The 23,242-nt window shown below is 43.8% G+C and overlaps 1 protein-coding gene across 2 annotated transcripts in view; it reads right to left on the bottom strand.

Moving 5' to 3' along the window:
* LOC106568583 (sorting nexin-30) overlaps positions 1-23,242 on the bottom strand; it is an 83,621-nt gene that overhangs the window by 17,067 nt on the left and 43,312 nt on the right. For both annotated transcript variants that reach the window (XM_045692691.2, XM_045692692.2), the window contains exons 5-7: positions 17,696-17,885; positions 15,502-15,701; positions 1,516-1,608 (exon numbers count right to left, since the gene is read on the bottom strand). In XM_045692691.2, coding sequence (XP_045548647.2) covers positions 1,516-1,608; positions 15,502-15,701; positions 17,696-17,885 — 483 coding nt within the window. The remainder of the gene's footprint in view (positions 1-1,515; positions 1,609-15,501; positions 15,702-17,695; positions 17,886-23,242) is intronic.

Genomic DNA, 23,242 nt, shown 5'->3' with positions numbered 1-23,242 from the left:
GCTAGGAAATGACCATAGGAGTTGATAAATAAACAAAACATATCTGAGACCAGGCTAGGAAATGACCATAGGAGTTGATAAATAAACAAAACATATCTGAGACCAGGCTAGGAAATGACCATAGGAGTTGATAAATAAACAAAACATATCTGAGACCAGGCTAGGAAATGACCATAGGAGTTGATAAATAAACGAAACATATCTGAGACCAGGCTAGGAAATGACCATAGGAGTTGATAAATAAACGAAACATATCTGAGACCAGGCTAGGAAATGACCATAGGAGTTGATAAATAAACAAAACATATCTGAGATCAGGCTAGGAAATGACCATAGGAGTTGATAAATAAACAAAACATATCTGAGACCAGGCTAGGAAATGACCATAGGAGTTGATAAATAAACAAAACATATCTGAGACCAGGCTAGGAAATGACCATAGGAGTTGATAAATAAACAAAACATATCTGAGACCAGGCTAGGAAATGACCATAGGAGTTGATAAATAAACAAAACATATCTGAGACCAGGCTAGGAAATGACCATAGGAGTTGATAAATAAACAAAACATATCTGAGACCAGGCTAGGAAATGACCATAGGAGTTGATAAATAAACAAAACATATCTGAGACCAGGCTAGGAAATGACCATAGGAGTTGATAAATAAACAAAACATATCTGAGACCAGGCTAGGAAATGACCATAGGAGTTGATAAATAAACAAAACATATCTGAGACCAGGCTAGGAAATGACCATAGGAGTTGATAAATAAACAAAACATATCTGAGACCAGGCTAGGAAATGACCATAGGAGTTGATAAATAAACAAAACATATCTGAGACCAGGCTAGGAAATGACCATAGGAGTTGATAAATAAACAAAACATATCTGAGACCAGGCTAGGAAATGACCATAGGAGTTGATAAATAAACAAAACATATCTGAGACCAGGCTAGGAAATGACCATAGGAGTTGATAAATAAACAAAACATATCTGAGACCAGGCTAGGAAATGACCATAGGAGTTGATAAATAAACAAAACATATCTGAGACCAGGCTAGGAAATGACCATAGGAGTTGATAAATAAACAAAACATATCTGAGACCAGGCTAGGAAATGACCATAGGAGTTGATAAATAAACAAAACATATCTGAGACCAGGCTAGGAAATGACCATAGGAGTTGATAAATAAACAAAACATATCTGAGACCAGGCTAGGAAATGACCATAGGAGTTGATAAATAAACAAAACATATCTGAGACCAGGCTAGGAAATGACCATAGGAGTTGATAAATAAACAAAACATATCTGAGACCAGGCTAGGAAATGACCATAGGAGTTGATAAATAAACAAAACATATCTGAGACCAGGCTAGGAAATGACCATAGGAGTTGATAAAAAAACAAAACATATCTGAGACCAGGCTAGGAAATGACCATAGGAGTTGATAAATAAACAAAACATATCTGAGACCAGGCTAGGAAATAGTTCAGTAGAGTAGACTCACTGTGGCTGATGCTCTTTCCTCTTTCCGGAAAGCAGCAGCTTCCAGTTTAGATTCGTATTCAGCTTGGATGTTATCTCGCTTCTTCAGAACAATCTGTCAGAGCAGAAACACAGCAGACTAAATATAACACACACACACACACTGTCCCATCTCCTTTAGAACAGAGCAAAAACACACCAGAGATGTAAGCAGCCTGCTGCAGAAAGAGGCCAGACTGCTACAGCCACTTGGCAGCCCAGACTGGTTGTGGTTCATCCACGCTCCTCAGAGACTCCCCTCTCTGCATCAGATCTCACTTAGACTGACACTAATAAAGCACACAGTCAGTCTGTCTAGAGCCATTCATTATGCTCATAATAGCAATCTAGACTTCTTAATTAAATCATAGTTTAAAATCATCATTTAATATCTGTTTTCATATTAAATAAAAAATAACATATACAGTGCCTCGCAAAAGTATATATATATATTTTTTTAAAGATTAATAAAAATGTAAAACATTAAATATTGTTGTTGCGTAAGTATTCATCTCCCTGTTAGAAAACCCCTTTTGTCAGTAAGACTCAAAGCTGTGAGTCTATTTGGGCAAGTCTCTAAGAGCTATGCACACCTAGAATGTAAAATATTTTATGGTTGGGTGGTATGCAGATGTCCATACCTTCATACCGTACCTGTGCCATCCTGGGATATATGGTATTACTGATAGTGCACACAAGAGGCACAATTTCCTCGCCCGCAAAAAAACCCCATTAACTTACCAGAATGCTAACAAAATGATAACAAGTAGTAAGGAATTCTCATAGACGATGCTAGGCAAAAGCTAACAAACGCATGCAAATATTTACTACTAAGACAGACAACCTAGCTCATAAAGTTATGCAGGTACACTATACAAAAAAAATGTGTGAACTAGTGTTGTCACGATACCAAGATTTTGCTGCGATACCAGGCCAAGTATCACGATACCGGTTAGTATCCAGACCCGGGTTTAGGCCGTCATTGTAAATAAGAATTTGTTCTTAAACTTACTTGCCTAGTTAAATAAAGCTCAAATAAAGGTTGAATAAAGGTTAAATAAAGGTTACATAAAAGTTAAATAAAGGTTACATAAAAGTTAAATAAAGGTTACATAAAGGTTAAATAAAGGTTACATAAAGGTTACATACGAGTATCACGATAACACGATGGTGAAGGAAAAAAAAATAATCAGTGGCCTAGTATTATGTTACCCTGGCGCCCGGGAATCTCCTTCACGTTTTATAAACGTTCCCCGAAAACCTGTCACTGAACTGCACACTTCTCTACTCAATACAACACACTGAATTTAACTTCACACAATTCAGTGCATGATAAACTAGTGCATATAAAATGGCTGATTTTCTCATATAAGCAAAGGCCAAGCTGTGATTTGGCTGGAGGAATGAGAGGAAGGAATAGAGATGCATATTGATCTGTATGTCAGGGGACAACACTGCATGAAATGTTCTTTACTATTTTAGTTAACACACACACACACACACACACACACACACACACACGCGCGCGCGCGCGCGCGGTCCCTCCCTTCCTCACACCTCTCTCTCTCCCCCAAAAGAAAAGACTCTCAGACCATGAGAAACAAGATTCTCTGGTCTGATGAAGCCAAGAATGAACTCTTTGGCCTGAATGCCAAGCGTCACTTCTGGAGGAAACCTGGCACCATCCCTACGGTGAAGCATGGCTGTGGCAGCATCAAGCTGTGGGGATGTTTTTCAGCGGCAGGGACTGGGAGACTAGTCAGGATAGAAGGAAAGATGAACGGAGCAAAGTACAGAGATCCTTGATGAAAACCTGCTCCAGAGCGCTCAGGACCTCAGACTGGGGCGAAGGTTCACCTTCCAACAGGACAACGACCCTAAGCACACAGCAAAGACAACGCAGGAGTGGCTTCGGGACAAGTCTCTGAATGTCCTTGAGTGGCCCAGCCAGAGCCCGGACTTGAACCCGGTCGAACATCTCTGGAGAGACCTGAAAATAGCTGTGCAGCAACGCTCTCCATCCAACCTGACAGAGGTTGAGAGGATCTGCAGAGAAGAATGGGAGAAACTCCCCAAATACAGGTTTTCCAAGCTTGTAGCGTCATACACAAAAAGACTCTAGGCTGTTTTAGCTTTGTTATTATAGAGTATTGAGTGTCGATAGATTTTTTTACATTTATTTAACCTTTATTTAACTAGGCAAGTGAGTTAAGAACAAATTCTTATTTAAAATGACGGCCTACCCCGGCCAAACCCGGACGACGCTGGGCCGATTGTGCACCGTCCTATGGGACTCCCAATCACGGCCGGATGTGATACAGCCTGGATTTGAACCAGGGACTACAGTGCCTTAGACCGCTGCGCCACTCGGGAGCCCTGTATTGTATGTATTGATCTTTTTACTTAATCGTTTACGATCGGCCAGCATAGCTAAAATATTTTAGAATAAGGCTGTAACGTAACAAAATGTGGAAAAAGTCAAGGGGTCTGAATACTTTCTGAATGCTCCTAATCCAGGAGGGGATTATCTCTGCTGCAGTTACCAAGAAGCTTGATCTTGCAAGCTAATCTTAGCCCCTTAGCTAACATTAGCAAGTTAGCAAAACCCAGCTGGAGAGAATGTATTTGCCACATCTTAGACAGTTCACTTAATAGTTATAAGATATATAGCTGGCAAACATTAATAGTGAATTTCATACAAGTGTAAGTTAACCACCTCACTTAAATTGCGCTGCAGAAGTGACTCACCCTTTACGAAGTACCCATTATGCATGTTGTTTGTAAACAAACACACGTGACCAGCTCAAAGCGCTGTTTTGGGAAACTAATACTGGTTAATAATGAAAAGTTATCTAACGGGCGAAATGATGAACGCAATCTGCTTTATCTATTACCGACTGCAGGTATTTATTTAAAAAGTACAAATATTCAAAGCCAAAAAAAAAAAAACGTCACTTACCAGAATGCTAACAAAATGCTAACAAGCAATAAGGAATCCTCATAGAGAATGCTAACTAAATGCTAATGAGCGCTTTGCAAACATTTTGTACAATTTCTGACCTAAACAAGTATAAAAGTAACTCAGAATTGCTACTCAGTTTGCTGCACGCACAAAACAAATATTAGCCAGCAAGGTTCATGATCCAGGAGGGGATTCACTGCTGTTACCAAGCGAATGTTTAATTCTGGAAGACGCTAACCACTTAGCTAGATAGCGAGCTAGCTACTAAATAAGCTAGTTCGCACAAGCCTACAATATTTGCCTATTAATATTGATTATGGCTAGACAGCAATTTAAGCCTTGCCATAAGTATTTCAAGCAACTGTAACTTGGTCACTGTCTTCTTGGTAAGCAACTTCAGTGTATATTTGACCTTGTGTTGTAGGTTATTGTCCTGCTGAAACGTGAATTCCTCTGCCAGTGTCTGGTGGAAAGTAGACAACCAGGTTTTCCTCTAGGATTTTGCCTGTGCTTAGCCCTATCCAGTTTCTTTTTATCCTGAAAAACTCCCCAGTATTTCCCGAGGTCAAGCATACCCATAACATGATGCAGCCACTACCATGCTTGAAAATATGAAGAGTGGTACTCAGTGTTGTGTTGGATTTGCCCCAAACATAAGGCTTTGCATTTAGGCCAGAAAGTGTATTCCTTTGCCATGTTGTTGTTGTTGTTGTTGCAGTATTACTTTAGTGCCTTGTTGCATACAACATGCATGTTTCACTCTGTCATTTAGATCATTATTGTGGAGTCACTACAATGTTGTTGATCCATCCTCAGTTCTCTCCTATCACAGCCATTGAACACAGTAGCCATTTTAAAATCCCCAATGGCCTGAGCAGTTTCATTCCTGTCCTGCGGCTCAGAAGGAGGACTGTATCTTTGAGGTGTTTGGGTGGTTTAATACATAATGCACAGCATAATTATTAACTTGACCATGCTTAAAGAGATATTCAATGTCTAATTTGTTATTGTTAATCATTTACCAAATCACTGCCCTTCTTTATGAGGCTTTCGGAAAGATCCCTGGGTCTTTGTTGTTGAATCTGTGCTTTAAGTTCAAAACTTCACTGAGGGACTTACAGATGTATGTATGGGGGACAGAAGGGTTAGTGTTTTAAAAATCATGTCAACCCCTATTATTTCACACATAGTCCAGTCTTCTTAACAGCTTCTACCCACAAACCATACGACTCTTGAACAGTTCATTAAATGGCTACCCGGACTATTTGTAACAGCCGCCATTTTTACGCTGCTGCTATTCTCCGTTTATCATGTATGCAAAGTCACTTTAACCTGTTATGGATAGGGGGCAGTATTTTCACGGCCGGATAAAAAACGTACCCGATTTAATCTGGTTATTACTCCTGCCCAGAAACTAGAAAATGCATATAATTATTAGATTTGGATAGAAAACACGCTAAAGTTTCTAAAACTGTTTGAATGGTGTCTGTTAGTATAACAGAACTCATATGGCAGGCAAAAACCTGAGAAGATTCTATATGGGAAGTGCCCTGTCTGACCATTTCTTGGCCTTCTGTAGCCTCTTTATCGAAAATACAGGATCTCTGCTGTAACGTGACATTTTCTAAGGCTCCCATAGGCTCTCAGAAGGCGCCAGAACGTTGAATGATGACTCTGCAGTCACTGGGCGATAAACAGTAGGGGTTATGGAAGGTGGTCGTTCTGAGAACAATGACACTGGTGCGCGCGTGCATGTGATGACTCCATTTTCTATTTTCAGTGTTTTAACGGATACAACGTCTCCCGGTTGGAATATTATCGCTATTTTACGAGAAAAATTGCATAAAAATTGATTTTAAACAGCGTTTGACATGCTTCGAAGTACGGTAATGGAATATTACATTTTTTGTCACGAAATGCGTCGGGCGCATCACCCTTCTTTACCCTTCGGATAGTGTCTTGAACGCAAGAACAAAACGCAGCTATTTGGATATAACTATGGATTATTTGGAACCAAAACAACATTGGGTGTTGAAGTAGAAGTCCTGGGAGAGCATTCTGACGAAGAACAGCAAAGGTAATCAAATTTTTCTTATAGTAAATCTTAGTTTGGTGAGGGCCAAACTTGGTGGGTGTCAAAATAGCTAGCACTGTGATGCCGGGCTATCTACTCAGAATATTGCAAAATGTGCTTTCGCCGAAAACCTATTTTAAAAATCGGACACCGCGATTGCATAAAGGAGTTCTGTATCTATAATTCTTAAAATAATTGTTATGTTTTTTGTGAATGTTTATCGTGAGTAATTTAGTAAATTCACCGGAAGTTTTCGGTGGGTATGCTAGTTCTGAACAAAACATGCTAATGTAAAAAGCTGTTTTTTTTTTATAAATATGAACTTGATTGAACAAAACATGCATGTATTGTATAACATAATGTCCTAGGAGTGTCATCTGATGAAGATCATCAAAGGTTAGTGCTGCATTTAGCTGTGGTTTGGGTTTATGTGAAATTATATGCTAGCTTGAAAAATGTGTGTGTGATTATTTCTGGCTGGGTACTCTGCTGACATAATCTAATGTTTTGCTTTCGCTGTAAAGCCTTTTTGAAATCGGACAGTGTGGTAAAGGAGAGTATTGTCTTTAAAATGGTGTAAAATAGTCATATGTTTGAAAAATTGAAGTTTTTGCATTTTTGAGGTATTTGTAATTCACGCCACGCTCTACCATTGGATATTGGTGAGGCGTTCCGCTAGCGGAACATCTAGATATAAGAGGTTTTAACTCTACCTACATGTACATATTACCTCAATTACCTCAACTAACCGGTGCCCCCGCACAATGACTCTGGACCGGTAGCCCCTGTATATAGCCTCCACAATGACTCTGGACCGGTACCCCCTGTATATAGTCTCTCTATTGACTCTGTACCGGTACCCCCTGTATATAGCCTCCACATTGACTCTGTACCGGACCCCTGTATATAGCCTCCACATTGACTCTGTACCGGTACCCCCTGTATATAGCCTCCACATTGACTCTGTACCGGTACCCCCTGTGTATAGCCTCCACATTGACTCTGTATCGTAACACCATGTATATAGCCTCCACATTGACTCTGTACCGTAACACCCTGTATATAGCCTCCACATTGACTCTGTACCATAACACCCTGTATATAGCCTCCACATTGACTCTGTACCGTAACACCCTGTATATAGCCTCCACATTGACTCTGTACCGTAACACCCTGTATATAGCCTCCACATTGACTCTGTACCGTAACACCCTGTATATAGCCTCCACATTGACTCTGTACCGTAACACCCTGTATATAGCCTCCACATTGACTCTGTACCATGTATGTCGCTACTGTTATTTTATTGTTTCTCCTTAATTATTTGTTGTATCTTTTATTTTCTTAAAACTGCATTGTTGGTTAAGGGCTTGTAAGTAAGCATTTCACTGTTGTATTTGGTGCATGTGACAAATAAAATCTGATTTGATTTTTATAACTTATGTGATTTGTTAAGTCACATTTTAGTCCTGAACTAATTTACGCTTGCCTAAACAAAGGGGCTGAATACTTATGCAACGATTATATTTGAGTTATTTTTTTATGAATCTTTAAATTGGAAAAAAATACAGAGTTTTTCTTCCACTTTGAGAGTATTTTGTGTATACTGTTAACAAAAACTGACAATTATATACATTTTGTTCCCACTTTGTAGCACAATAAAATGAGAAGAAATACAAGAGGTCTGAACACTTTTGCAAGGCACTGTATATTTTTAGTTCTTTTGTTTTGATATACCAATCTAAAACTTAAACAATGACAGGTTAGGGTTAGGATGGGTGGAAGTGAAAACCAGAGATAAACACCAAATTGTAGTGCCTGAAGAAACCCTAAACCCCAAGCCAGCTCTCATTCTTTCTCAACACAAACATGACTGGTCAGCAAAAATAATTCTAGGGAAAGAGGAAGTGACACATCCTGATGTGGTGAAAGTCTGCTTTCCTCAGCAGTCTGGCAGATGAGATGACTTTAGAGAGAGAGAGTATTCTCACCCCTTGGCTGTTTCCACATGTTGTTGTGTTACAGTATGAATTTTAAAATGGATTAAAATGCAAACGATTACTGGCCTACATTATAACTGGCCTACATACAGTACAGTACCCCATAATGTCAATGTGGAATTATGTTTTTCACAATTTTGACAAATTAAATCAAAAATGAAAAGCTGAAATGTCTCTTAATAAGTATTTTAAGCTCTTTGTTGTGGCAAGCCTGAGTACGTTCTGGAGTAGAAATGTGCTTAACAAAATCACATAAGTGTTTAACGTGACTTTAGAATGACTAACTCATCTCTTTACCCCACACATACAATTATCTGTAAGGTCCCTCAGTCGAGCAGTGAATTTCAACCACAAATTCAACCACAAAGACCAGGGAGGTTTTCAATGCCTCACAAAGAAGGGCACCTACTGGTAGATGGGTAAAAGTAAAAAAAAAAATAATAATAATAATTTAAAAGCAGATATTGAACATCCCTTTGAGCATGGTGAAGTTATTAATTACACTATGGATGGTGTATCAATACACCCAGTGACTACAAAGATACAGGCGTCCTTCCTAACTCAGTTGCCGGAGAGGAAGGAAATCGCTTTAGAGACTTCATCATTTTTTAAATTTATTTTACCTTTATTTAACTAGGCAAGTCAGTTAAGAATAAATTCTTATTTTCAATGACGGCCTAGGAACAGTGGGTTAACTGCCCTGTTCAGGGGCAGAACGACAGATTTTTAAACCTTGTCAGCTCGGGGATTCGATCTTGCAACAAACGCTCTAACCACTAGGCTACCTGCCACCCCATGAGGTCAATGGTGACTTTAAAACAGTTACAGTATTTAATGGCTGTGATAGGAGAAAACTGAGCACGTCTCCGGAGCAGCTGAGCAGGAAGAGAGCGTATTAATCCTGCTGTAGAATTCAATGCAGCCAGACAGCAGGTCAAGCTAAAGACCAAAATGTATGAGTCACTCAGAAACATGAATCATGATTCTCCAGTCAGTAAAAAGAGTTGTTCAAAAAGAACTGCAGTTTGGTCAGTGAAGGATATCGGCATATAAGTACCAGGGGAGTGAATTAATGTTAGCTTCAGCTGTCAGCTAGCTAGGAAAGTTGGCCTACAAAAAGATGGAAGATATCGGTATCTTTTTTCGTTGTAAAGTGTTCTAGTCTGTTATGACCTCGTTTCACGAACAGTAATTAGCAGATTCAACATTTCTACGTGTTGCATAATTCAAATGTGTTCACTTATGTATTACATGAGTGGGGGGCTAACATGATACAGTCCAGACTCACAGTGGTTTCCCTCAGGACAGACTCCCAGTGGTTCCCCAGGACAGACTCCCAGTGGTTCCCCAGGACAGACTCCCAGTGGTTCCCCAGGACAGACTCCCAGTGGTTCCCCAGGACAGACTCCCAGTGGTTCCCCAGGACAGACTCCCAGTGGTTCCCCAGGACAGACTCCCAGTGGTTCCCCAGGACAGACTCCCAGTGGTTCCTCAGGACAGACTCCCAGTGGTTCCCCAGGACAGACTCCCAGTGGTTTCCCTCAGGACAGACTCCCAGTGGTTCCTCAGGACAGACTCACAGTGGTTCCCCTCAGGACAGACTCCCAGTGGTTTCCCTCAGGACAGACTCCCAGTGGTTTCCCTCAGGACAGACTCCCAGTGGTTCCCCAGTCCAGACTCCCAGTGGTTCCTCAGTCCAGACTCCCAGTGGTTTCCCTCAGTCCAGACTCCCAGTGGTTTCCCTCAGGACAGACTCCCAGTGGTTTCCCTCAGGACAGACTCCCAGTGGTTCCTCAGGACAGACTCCCAGTGGTTCCCCAGGACAGACTCCCAGTGGTTCCTCAGGACAGACTCCCAGTGGTTCCCCAGGACAGACTCCCAGTGGTTCCCCAGGACAGACTCCCAGTGGTTCCCCAGGACAGACTCCCAGTGGTTCCTCAGGACAGACTCCCAGTGGTTCCCCAGGACAGACTCCCAGTGGTTTCCCTCAGGACAGACTCCCAGTGGTTCCTCAGGACAGACTCCCAGTGGTTCCTCAGTCCAGACTCCCAGTGGTTCCCCAGGACAGACTCCCAGTGGTTTCCCTCAGGACAGACTCCCAGTGGTTCCCCAGGACAGACTCCCAGTGGTTCCTCAGGACAGACTCCCAGTGGTTTCCCTCAGGACAGACTCCCAGTGGTTTCCCTCAGGACAGACTCCCAGTGGTTCCCCAGGACAGACTCCCAGTGGTTCCTCAGGACAGACTCCCAGTGGTTCCCCAGGACAGACTCCCAGTGGTTCCCCAGGACAGACTCCCAGTGGTTTCCCTCAGGACAGACTCCCAGTGGTTCCTCAGTCCAGACTCCCAGTGGTTCCCCAGGACAGACTCCCAGTGGTTCCCCAGGACAGACTCCCAGTGGTTCCTCAGTCCAGACTCCCAGTGGTTTCCCTCAGGACAGACTCCCAGTGGTTCCTCAGGACAGACTCCCAGTGGTTTCCCAGGACAGACTCCCAGTGGTTCCCCAGGACAGACTCCCAGTGGGACAGACTCCCAGTGGTTTCTCAGGACAGACTAGAGTCAGTATGAGAGAGGAGCTACCATCATCTAGAGTACCTTCATGGACTCATTCTACTGTATTCTACTGTACCTTCATGGACTCATTCTACTGTATTCTACTGTACCTTCATGGACTCATTCTACTGTATTCTACTGTACCATCATGGACTCATTCTACTGTATTCTACTGTACCTTCATGGACTCATTCTACTGTATTCTACCGTACCATCATGGACTCATTCTACTGTATTCTACCGTACCTTCATGGACTCATTCTACTGTATTCTACCGTACCTTCATGGACTCATTCTACTATACCATCATGGGCTCATTCTACCGTACCATCATGGAATCATTCTACTGTATTCTACTGTACCATCATGGACTCATTCTACTGTATTCTACTGTACCATCATGGACTCATTCTACTGTACCATCATGGAATCATTCTACTGTATTCTACTATACCATCATGGACTCATTCTACTGTATTCTACTGTACCTTCATGGACTCATTCTACTGTATTCTACTGTACCATCATGGAATCATTCTACTGTATTTCTAAACCAAGTTCTGGCCTGGTTTAGATCTTATCTGTCAGAAAGATATCAGTTTGTCTCTGTGAATGGTTTGTCCTCTGACAAATCAATTGTAAATTTCGGTGTTCCTCAAGGTTCCGTTTTAGGACCACTATTGTTTTCACTATAGATTTTACCTCTTGGGGATGTCATTCGAAAACATAATGTTAAATTTCACTGCTATGCGGACGACACACAGCTGTACATTTCAATGTAACATGGTGAAGCCCCAAAATTGCCCTCGCTAGAAGCCTGTGTTTCAGACATAAAGAAGTGGATGGCTGCAAACTTTCTACTTTTAAACTCGGACAAAACAGAGATGCTTGTTCTAGGTCCCAAGAAACAAAGAGATCTTCTGTTGAATCTGACAATTAATCTGGATGGTTGTACAGTCGTCTCAAATAAAACTGTGAAGGACCTCGGCGTTACTCTGGACCCTGATCTCTCTTTTGAAGAACATATCAAGACTGTTTCAAGGACAGCTTTTTTCCATCTACGTAACATTGCAAAAATCAGAAACTTTCTGTCCAAAAATGACGCAGAAAAATTAATCCATGCTTTTGTTACTTCTAGGCTGGACTACTGCAATGCTCTACTTTCCGGCTACCCGGATAAAGCACTAAACAAACTTCAGTTAGTGCTAAATACGGCTGCTAGAATCCTGACTAGAACCAAAAAATGTGATCATATTACTCCAGTGCTAGCCTCCCTACACTGGCTTCCTGTTAAGGCAAGGGCTGATTTCAAGGTTTTACTGCTAACCTACAAAGCATTACATGGGCTTGCTCCTACCTATCTTTCCGATTTGGTCCTGCCGTACATACCTACACGTACGCTACGGTCACAAGACGCAGGCCTCCTAATTGTCCCTAGAATTTCTAAGCAAACGGCTGGAGGTAGGGCTTTCTCCTATAGAGCTCCATTTTTATGGAATGGTCTGCCTAACAATGTGAGAGACGCAGACTCAGTCTCAACCTTTAAGTCTTTACTGAAGACTTATCTCTTCAGTAGGTCCTATGATTAAGTATAGTCTGGCCCAGGAGTGTGAAGGTGAACGGAAAGGCTGGAGCAACGAACCGCCCTTGCTGTCTCTGCCTTGCCGGTTCCCCTCTTTCCACTGGGATTCTCTGCCTCTAACCCTATTACAGGGGCTGAGTCACTGGCTTACTGGTGTTCTTCCATGCCGTCCATGGGAGGGGTGCGTCACTTGAGTGGGTTGAGTCACTAACGTGGTCTTCCTGTCTGGGTTGGCGCCCCCCCCCTTGGGTTGTGCCATGGCGGAGATCTTTGTGGGCTATACTCGGCCTTGTCTTAGGACGGTAAGTTGGTGGTTGGAGATATCCCTCTAGTGGTGTGGGGGCTGTGCTTTGGCAAAGTGGGTGGGGTTATATCCTGCCTGTTTGGCCCTGTCCGGGGGTATCATCAGATGGGGCCACAGTGTCTTCTGATCCCTCCTGTCTCAGCCTCCAGTATTTATGCTGCAGTAGTTTATGTGTCGGGGGGCTAGGGTCAGTCAGGGAGTATTTCTCTTGTCTTATCCGGTGTCCTGTGTGAATTTAAATATGCTCTCTCTAATTCTCTCTTTCTGTCTTTCTCTCGGAGGACCTGAGCCCTAGGACCATGCCTCAGGACTACCTGGCATGATGACTCCTTGCTGTCCCCAGTCCACCTGGCCGTGCTGCTGCTCCAGTTTCAACTGTTCTGCCTGCGGCTATGGAACCCTGACCTGTTCACCGGACGTGCTTGTTGCACCCTCGACAACTACTATGATTATTATTATTTGACCATGCTGGTCATTTATGAACATTTTAACATCTTGACCATGTTCTGTTATAATATCCACCCAGCACAACCAGAAGAGGACTGGCCACCCCTCATAGCCTGGTTCCTCTCTAGGTTTCTTCCTAGGTTTTTGGCCTTTCTAGGGAGTTTTTCCTAGGGAGTTTTTCCTAGCCACCGTGCTTCTTTCACATGCATTGCTTGCTGTTTGGGGTTTTAGGCTGGGTTTCTGTACAGCATTTGAGATATCAGCCGATGTACGAAGGGCTATATAAATAAATTTGATTTGATTTAATTTGTATTCTACTATACCATCATGGACTCATTCTACTGTATCCTCACATGGTCTCTCATATCATTGCTATGCAGATGACACACAATTAATCTTCTCCTTTCCCCCTTCTGACAACCAGGTGGCGAATCGCATCTCTGCATGTCTGGCAGACATATCAGTGTGGATGACGGATCACCACCTCAAGCTGAACCTCGGCAAGACGGAGCTCCTCTTCCTCCCGGGGAAGGACTGCCCGTTCCATGATCTCGCCATCACGGTTGACAACTCCCTTGTGTCCTCCTCCCAGAGTGCTAAGAGCCTCGGCGTGACCCTGGACAACACCCTGTCGTTCTCCACTAACATCAAGGCGGTGACCCGATCCTGTAGGTTCATGCTCTACAACATTCGCAGAGTACGACCCTGCCTCACACAGGAAGCGGCGCAGGTCCTAATCCAGGCACTTGTCATCTCCCGTCTGGATTACTGCAACACGTTGTTGGCTGGGCTCCCTGCCTGTGCCATTAAACCCCTACAACTCATCCAGAACGCCGCAGCCCGTCTGGTGTTCAACCTTCCCAAGTTCTCTCACGTCACCCCGCTCCTCCGCTCTCTCCACTGGCTTCCAGTCGAAGCTCGCATCCGCTACAAGACCATGGTGCTTGCCTACGGAGCTGTGAGGGGAACGGCACCTCCGTACCTTCAGGCTCTGATCAAGCCCTACACCCAAACAAGGGCACTGCGTTCATCCACCTCTGGCCTGCTCGCCTCCCTACCTCTGAGGAAGCACAGTTCCCGCTCAGCCCAGTCAAAACTGTTCGCTGCTCTGGCACCCCAATGGTGGAACAAGCTCCCTCACGACGCCAGGACAGCGGAGTCAATCACCACCTTCCGGAGACACCTGAAACCCCACCTCTTTAAGGAATACCTGGGATAGGATAAAGTAATCCTTCTAACCCCCCCCCCCCCCAAAAAAAAGATATAGATGTACTATTGTAAAGTGGTTGTTCCACTGGATATCATAAGGTGAATGTACCAATTTGTAAGTCGCTCTGGATAAGAGCGTCTGCTAAATGACTTTGTAAATGTAAATGTATTCTACTGTACCTTCATGGACTCATTCTACTGTATTCTACTGTACCTTCATGGACTCATTCTACTGTATTCTACTGTACCTTCATGGACTCATTCTACTGTATTCTACCGTACCTTCATGGACTCATTCTACTGTATTCTACCGTACCATCATGGACTCATTCTACTGTATTCTACTGTACCTTCATGGACTCATTCTACTGTACCATCATGGACTCATTCTACTGTATTCTACCGTACCATCATGGACTCATTCTACTGTATTCTACCGTACCATCATGGACTCATTCTACTGTATTCTACCGTACCATCATGGACTCATTCTACTGTATTCTACTGTACCTTCATGGACTCATTCTACTGTACCATCATGGACTCATTCTACTGTATTCTACCGTACCATCATGGACTCATTCTACTGTATTCTACCGTACCATCATGGACTCATTCTACTGTATTCTACCGTACCTTCATGGACTCATTCTACTGTATTCTACCGTACCATCATGGACTCATTCTACTGTATTCTACTGTACCTTCATGGACTCATTCTACTGTATTCTACCGTACCTTCATGGACTCATTCTACTGTATTCTACCGTACCTTCATGGACTCATTCTACTGTATTCTACCGTACCATCATGGACTCATTCTACTGTATTCTACCGTACCTTCATGGAATCAATGTAGAGGACGTATTCTCGGAGCACAGGCAGGAAGTCTTCGCTCATATCCTGGGTGAGTTCGTCCAGAGCGTTGGAACAGCTAGCGACGCAGCTGGCCACGCCCTCCAGAGGCTCCTGTAGCTCCGCCTCCGACAACGCCCAGGTAGTATAGACAGGACCGTACACACGCAGCTCTACTTGGTACTCTGAATACACAGGGGAGGAGGGACAACAGTAGTTAGAGACAGGATAGAGAAGGGGACAGTCAACGCCCAGGTTAGACAGGACCGTACACACGCACACACACTCACTCACTCACTCACTCACTCACTCACTCACTCACTCACTCACTCACTCACTCACTCACCTTATACAGCTAACCTTGTGAGTACACACAATTCAGTCCTATTACAAATGCTATTTTCCCTAACCCCTAACCCAAAAACCTCACCCTAGCTCCTCACCCTAGCTCCTAACCCTAGCGCCTCACCCTAGCTCCTAACCCTAGCTCCTAACCCTAGCTCCTAACCCTAACCCTAGCTCCTCACCCTAGCTCCTAACCCTAACCCTGGCTCCTAACCCTAGCTCCTAACCCTAGCTCCTAACCCTAGCTCCTAACCCTAACCCTAGCTCCTCACCCTAGCTCCTCACCCTAGCTCCTAACCCTAGCTCCTAACCCTAGCTCCTCACCCTAGCTCCTAACCCTAGCTCCTAACCCTAGCTCCTAACCCTAGCTCCTAACCCTAGCTCCTAACCCTAGCTCCTAACCCTAGCTCCTAACCCTTATCGTAATTCTAACCCTAACACTAATTCTAACCTTAACCCTATACCTCCTAGAAATAGCATTTGACCTTGTGGGGACTAACAAAATGTCCCCAGTTGGTCAAATGTTTGTTTCTTGTGGGGACTTCTGGTCAGCAGAGGGAGCAGCCCCCTATCCACATCGACGGGACAGTAGTGGAGAAGGTGGAAAGTTTTAAGTTCCTCGGCGTACACATCACAGACAAACTGAAATGCTCCACCCACACAGACAGCGTGGTGAAGAAGGCGCAGCAGCGCCTCTTCAACCTCAGGAGGCTGAAGACATTTGGCTTGTCACCGAAAACCTTCAAACTTTTACAGATGCACAATCGAGAGCATCCTGTCGGGCTGTATCACCGCCTGGTACGGCAGCTGCTCCGCCCATAATCGGAAGGCTCTCCAGAGGGTAGTGAGGTCTGCACAACGCATCACCGGGGGCAAACTACCTGCCCTCCAGCACACCTACACCACCCGATGTCACAGGAAGGCCATAAAGATCATCAAGGACAACAACCACCCAAGCCACTGCCTGTTCACCCCGCTATCATCCAGAAGGCGAGGTCAGTACAGGTGCATCAAAGCTGGGACCCGAGAGACTGAAAAACAGCTTCTATCTCAAGGCCATCAGACTGTTAAACAGCCATCACTAACATTGAGTGGCTGCTGCCAACATACTGACTCAACTCCAGCCACTTTAATAATGGAAGAATTGATGTAATAAATGTATCACTGGTCACTTTAAACAATGCCACTTTATATAATGTTTACATACCCTACATTGCTCATCTCATATGTATATACTGTACTCTATACCATCTACTGCATCTTGCCTATGCCGTTCAGCCATCACTCATTCATATATTTATATGTACATATTCTTATTCATTCCTTTACACTTGAGTGTATAAGGTAGTTGTTGTGAAATTGTTAGGTTAGATTACTTGTTAGATATTACTGCATGGTAGGAACTAGAAGCACAAGCATTTCGCTACACTCACATTAACACCTGCTAACCATGTGACCAATAACATCTGCTAACCATGTGACCAATAACATCTGCTAACCATGTGACCAATAACATCTGCTAACCATGTGTATGGACCAATAACATCTGCTAACCATGTGACCAATAACATCTGCTAACCATGTGTATGGACCAATAACATCTGCTAACCATGTGTATGGACCAATAACATCTGCTAACCATGTGTATGGACCATTAACATCTGCTAACCATGTGTATGGACCAATAACATTTGCTAACCATGTGTATGGACCAATAACATCTGCTAACCATGTGACCAATAACATCTGCTAACCATGTGTATGTGACCAATACAATTGGATTTGGCAACACAGAACAAAAAATAATGACCCAGCAAAAACCAGTGTTACCCACCAGACTGTTCTTTGATGATTCTCTGTGCTATCCTGTCGATAGTACCCAGCTTCTGTGTGAACATATCCAGGTAGTCTCCCATAGCAGCAAACTCCATGGGTCGGCTCCTCAGCTTGTACCCTCCCGTCACGTACTTCACCGACTCCCCCATCTTAGAGAGCAGGGCTAGGCCTTGTTTCTTATTCAGGTCCTGAGGAGAAAAACGCCAACGGTTAGAGCCTCGTCTTATTCAGGTCCTGAGGGGGAAAACACCAACGGTTAGAGCCTCGTCTTATTCAGGTCCTGAGGAGAAAAACGCCAACGGTTAGAGCCTCGTCTTATTCAGGTCCTGAGGAGAAAAACGCCAACGGTTAGAGCCTCGTCTTATTCAGGTCCTGAGGAGAAAAACGCCAACGGTTAGAGCCTCGTCTTATTCAGGTCCTGAGGGGGAAAACGCCAACGGTTAGAGCCTCGTCTTATTCAGGTCCTGAGGAGAAAAACGGCAACGGTTAGAGCCTCGTCTTATTCAGGTCCTGAGGAGAAAAACACCAACGATTAGAGCCTTGTTTACCACTGTTACAACATTACACCAACAGATGTCTCAAGAGACTTTGATTGTAAATTCCTTCATGGCTTTATTAATTCACAGTGGGAGGTACGAGTCAGAAATGCATACAGGACTGTAATGCCAACATACTAACATACTAGGCGTATCCAGATTGTCATACCTTCATACCAGCCTTGTGCCATAACTGGGATATTCAGTAATACCGGTAATACCAGTAATATTTTCAAACCTCACTGAGCCTCTGTCATCCGAAGGTTAGCAATGTTAACAAGTACACGTAACATCCCATAGCGATTGCTAGCTAAATGCTAATGAGTGCATTGCAAACATTTCAGAAGAATATAGCAAAAAATATAAAAAAACGCAACATACAACAATTTCAAAGATTTTACTGAGTTTACATTTCATATGAAATAAATTAATGATGGCCTAATCTATGGATTTCACATGACTGGGAAATACAGCTATGCATCTGTTGGTCACAGATGCCTTTAAAAAAATAAAGTAGGGGCGTGGATCAGAAAACCAGTCAGTATCTGGTGAGAACTGTTTCCCTCGTTCAGCGCGACACCTCCTTCGCATAGAGTTGATTAGTTTCTGGATATTGGCGGGAACTGGAACACGCAGTCGTACACGTCGATCCAGAGCATCCCAAACATGCTTAATGGGTGACATGTCTGGTGAGAATGCAGGCTATGGAAGAACTGGGACATTTTCAGCTTACAGGAATTCTGTACAGATCCTTGCGACACGGGGCCGTGCATCATGAGGTGATGGCGGTGGATGAATGGCAACGACAATCGGCCTCAGGATCTCGTCACGGTATCATCTGTGCATTCAAATTGCCATCGATAAAATGCAATTGTGTTCGTTGTCCGTAGCTTATGCTTTCCCATACCATAACCTGTTGACAACATTAAAATCAGCAAACCTCTCGAACCCACACGACGCCATATACACTGTCTGACATCTCCCCGGTACAGTTGAAACCGGGATTCATCCGTGAAGAGCACACTTCTCCAACGTGCCAGTGGCCATCAAAGGTGAGCATTTTCCCACTGAAGTCAGTCAAGACGCCGAACTGCAGTCAGGTCAAGACCCTGGTGAGGACGACGAACACGCAGGTGAGCTTCCCTGAGACGGTTTCTAACAGTTTGTGTAGAAATCTGTAAGTCGCTCTGGATAAGAGCGTCTGCTAAATGACGTAAATGTAAATTATTTGGTTGTGCAAACCCACAGTTTAATCAGCTGTGGTTTCTGTTTGTGCAGATATCTTTGGTTGTGCAGTTTAATCAGCTGTCCGGGTGGCTGGTCTCAGACGATCCCGCAGGTGAAGTAGCCGGATGTGGAGGTCCTGGGTTGGCGTGGTTACACGTGGTCTGCGGTTGTGAGGCCGGTTGGACGTACTGCCAAATTCTCTAAAACATTCAATTCTCTGGCAACAGCTCTGGTGGACAATCCTGCAATCAGCATGCCAATTGAACGCTCCCTCAAAACTTGAGACATCTGTGGCATTGTGTTGTGTGATAAAACATCACTTTTTAGAGTGGCCTTTTATTGTCCCCAGTACAAGGTGCACCTGTGTAATGATCATACTGTTTAATCAGATTATTGATATGCCACACCTGTCAGGTGGATGGATTATCTTGGCAAAGGAGAAATGCTCACTAACAGGGGATGTAAACAAATGTGGTCACACTTTTTTGGGGAAATAAGCTTTTTGTGAGTATGGAACATTTCTGGGATCTTTTATTTCAGCTTAGCATTCATATTTCTGTTCAGATTAGAAGAATATGCCATTTAGCAGTCACTTTTACCCAAAGCGACTTATAGTAGCGAGTACATACATTTTCATACTGGTCCCCAGTGGGAATCGAACCCACAACCCTGGTGTTGCAAGAACCATGCTCTACCAACTGAGCTACACGTGATCTTTCACACCAGTGACTCGGTTTCGTTTCCCTGCCCTGCTGTTCTCTACACTGGTGTCAGAAGAGAGATTTTAATGCCGTCTCTTGACATAAGCTATTCGCAGGACAGACATTCCAGCTCATAAAGTTCTAAAAGTAACTAAAAAATGCGGCACGCAACAAAAAAAAAGAAATATTAGATAGTAAGGCTCTTGATCCAGGAGGGAACCATGAGGAGTTTGATTCAGCAAGAAGCTAACAGGCTAAATCAGGGGTCTTCAACGGGCAGATCGCCAGCTAAGCTAACCGGCTACATCAGGGGTCTTCAACGGGCAGATCGCCAGCTAAGCTAACCGGCTACATCAGGGATCTTCAACGGGCAGATCGCCAGCTAAGCTAACCGGCTACATCAGGGGTCTTCAACGGGCAGATCGCCAGCTAAGCTAATAGATCAGGGGTCTTCAACGGGCAGATCGCCAGCTAAGCTAATAGATCAGGGGTCTTCAACGGGCAGATCGCCAGCTAAGCTAACCGGCTACATCATGGGTCTTCAACGGGCAGATCGCCAGCTAAGCTAACCGGCTACATCAGGGGGCTTCAACGGGCAGATCGCCAGCTAAGCTAATAGATCAGGGGTCTTCAACGGGCAGATCGCCAGCTAAGCTAATAGATCAGGGGTCTTCAACGGGCAGATCGCCAGCTAAGCTAACTGGCTAGATCAGGGGTCTTCAACGGGCAGATCGCCAGCTAAGCTAACCAGCTACATCAGGGGGCTTCAACGGGCAGATCGCCAGCTAAGCTAACCAGCTAGATCAGGGGTCTTCAACGGGCAGATCGCCAGCTAAGCTAATAGATCAGGGGTCTTCAACGGGCAGATCGCCAGCTACCAGTAGCTCGCCAAGCAATGCTGAAAGTAAAATGTTCAATCTCAAACCGTCATAAACATAAATCTCCGGGCTACTATCTAATCAAAGCCACATCAACATGATCCCACCCTCCTGGTTAGCCACTATTAGCTTAAAAAGCCAAACCTAACAATATCTACCAATTCATTTCCAGCAGTGTTGGCCCCCGTCTCTCTGTTTGGTGCACAATATTAGTCTATCATGTAGCTAGTAAACAATGCTAAAGATAACTCTTTTGAAGGTAGACAGAAAGACTTTCCCAACAACCTTCTCAATTAAACGTTAACTGACAAAGTAGGCTTACCTGACAGAAAGATATCATGATTATTTGTATCAATTGGGTGGCCATTGTTTTCCCGTGACATGATCTGCAGCAGTAGGTCTAAGAGCAGAAACATCACTAGACCGACGCATTCCGCCATTGCTTAATACACAATTAAAGGGGAATCACATTAAATAAAATAAAAATCTAAGGATCACTCCGTTTTTTTTCCTGAGACATCACAATTGGTCTTCTGGTGTGATTTAAGCATTGACAACAACTCAGAACATCCAATAACAGCTGCTGTTTCTTTATGTACAATTATAATATTTTGAATAAAATACTGAAAAAAAATAAAAAATTAAAACAGGAAGAAAAAAAAAACTGAATTCTGGAAAATACCCCAAAATATTTTATGGGACCCACTTAGAGTTGTTTATTAACCATTATTTTATCTGGTATATTGACAGAAAACACGTCTCTTGTATTTTACGGACCAGGGAAGAGTTTCAGAAGAGAAGAATGTGTGTTTCTTGGCAATTTCTCACATGGAATAGCCTTCATTTCTCAGAACAAGAATAGACTGACGAGTTTCAGAATTAAGTTCTTTGTTTCTGGACATTTTGAGCCTGTAAATCAAACCCACAAATGCTGATGCTCCAGATACTCAACTAGTCTAAAGAAGGCCAGTTTTATTGCTTCTTGAATCAGAACAACAGTTTTCAGCTGTGCTAACATAATTGCAAAAGGGTTTTCTAATGATCAATTAGCCTTTTAAAATGATAATCTTGGATTAGCTAACAAAACGTGCCATTGGAACACAGGAGTGATGGTTGCTGATAATGGGCCTCTGTACGCCTATGTAGATATTCCATTAAAAAATCAGCCGTTTCCAGCTACAATAGTCATTTACAACATTAACAATGTCTACACTTTCTGATCAATTTGATGTTATTTTAATGGACCATTTTTTTTTTTGCTTTTCTTTCAAAAACAAGGACATTTTTAAGTGACCATAAACTGTTGAATGTTAGTGTAGATATTACCTCGACTAACTGGTGCCACCGCACACTGACTCTGTACGACACAGCGCAGAGAAGCGGGAGAAATGTTATAGCGGTATTTTGACATGCATAGGGGCTGCAGGTAGCCTAGTGGTTAGAGAGTAGAGGTTGCAGGTATCCTAGTGGTTAGAGTGTAGAGGAGGCAGGTAGCCTAGTGGTTAGAGTGTAGAGGAGGCAGGTAGCCTAGTGGTTAGAGTGTAGAGGAGGCAGGTAGCCTAGTGGTTAGAGTGTAGAGGTGGCAGGTAGCCTAGTGGTTAGAGTGTAGAGGAGGCAGGTAGCGTAGTGGTTAGAGTGTAGAGGAGGCAGGTAGCCTAGTGGTTAGAGTGTAGAGGTGGCAGGTAGCCTAGTGGTTAGAGTGTAGAGGAGGCAGGTAGTCTAGTGGTTAGAGTGTAGAGGAGGCAGGTAGTCTAGTGGTTAGAGTGTAGAGGAGGCAGGTATCCTAGTGGTTAGAGTGTAGAGGAGGCAGGTAGCCTAGTGGTTAGAGTGTAGAGGCGGCAGGTAGCCTAGTGGTTAGAGTGTAGAGGAGGCAGGTAGCCTAGTGGTTAGAGTGTAGAGGAGGCAGGTAGCCTAGTGGTTAGAGTGTAGAGGTGGCAGGTAGCCTAGTGGTTAGAGTGTAGAGGAGGCAGGTAGCCTAGTGGTTAGAGTGTAGAGGAGGCAGGTAGCCTAGTGGTTAGAGTGTAGAGGAGGCAGGTAGCCTAGTGGTTAGAGTGTAGAGGAGGTAGGTAGCCTAGTGGTTAGAGTGTAGAGGAGGCAGGTAGCCTAGTGGTTAGAGTGTAGAGGAGGCAGGTAGCCTAGTGGTTAGAGTGTAGAGGTGGCAGGTAGCCTAGTGGTTAGAGTGTAGAGGAGGCAGGTAGCCTAG

The sequence above is a fragment of the Salmo salar genome, chromosome 13 (assembly GCF_965601325.2).
Source record: "Salmo salar chromosome 13, fSalSal1, whole genome shotgun sequence".
NCBI lineage: Eukaryota > Metazoa > Chordata > Actinopteri > Salmoniformes > Salmonidae > Salmo > Salmo salar.
Note: the sequence above shows the minus strand (reverse complement) of the source record. Positions and strands in the feature narration are given on the sequence as shown.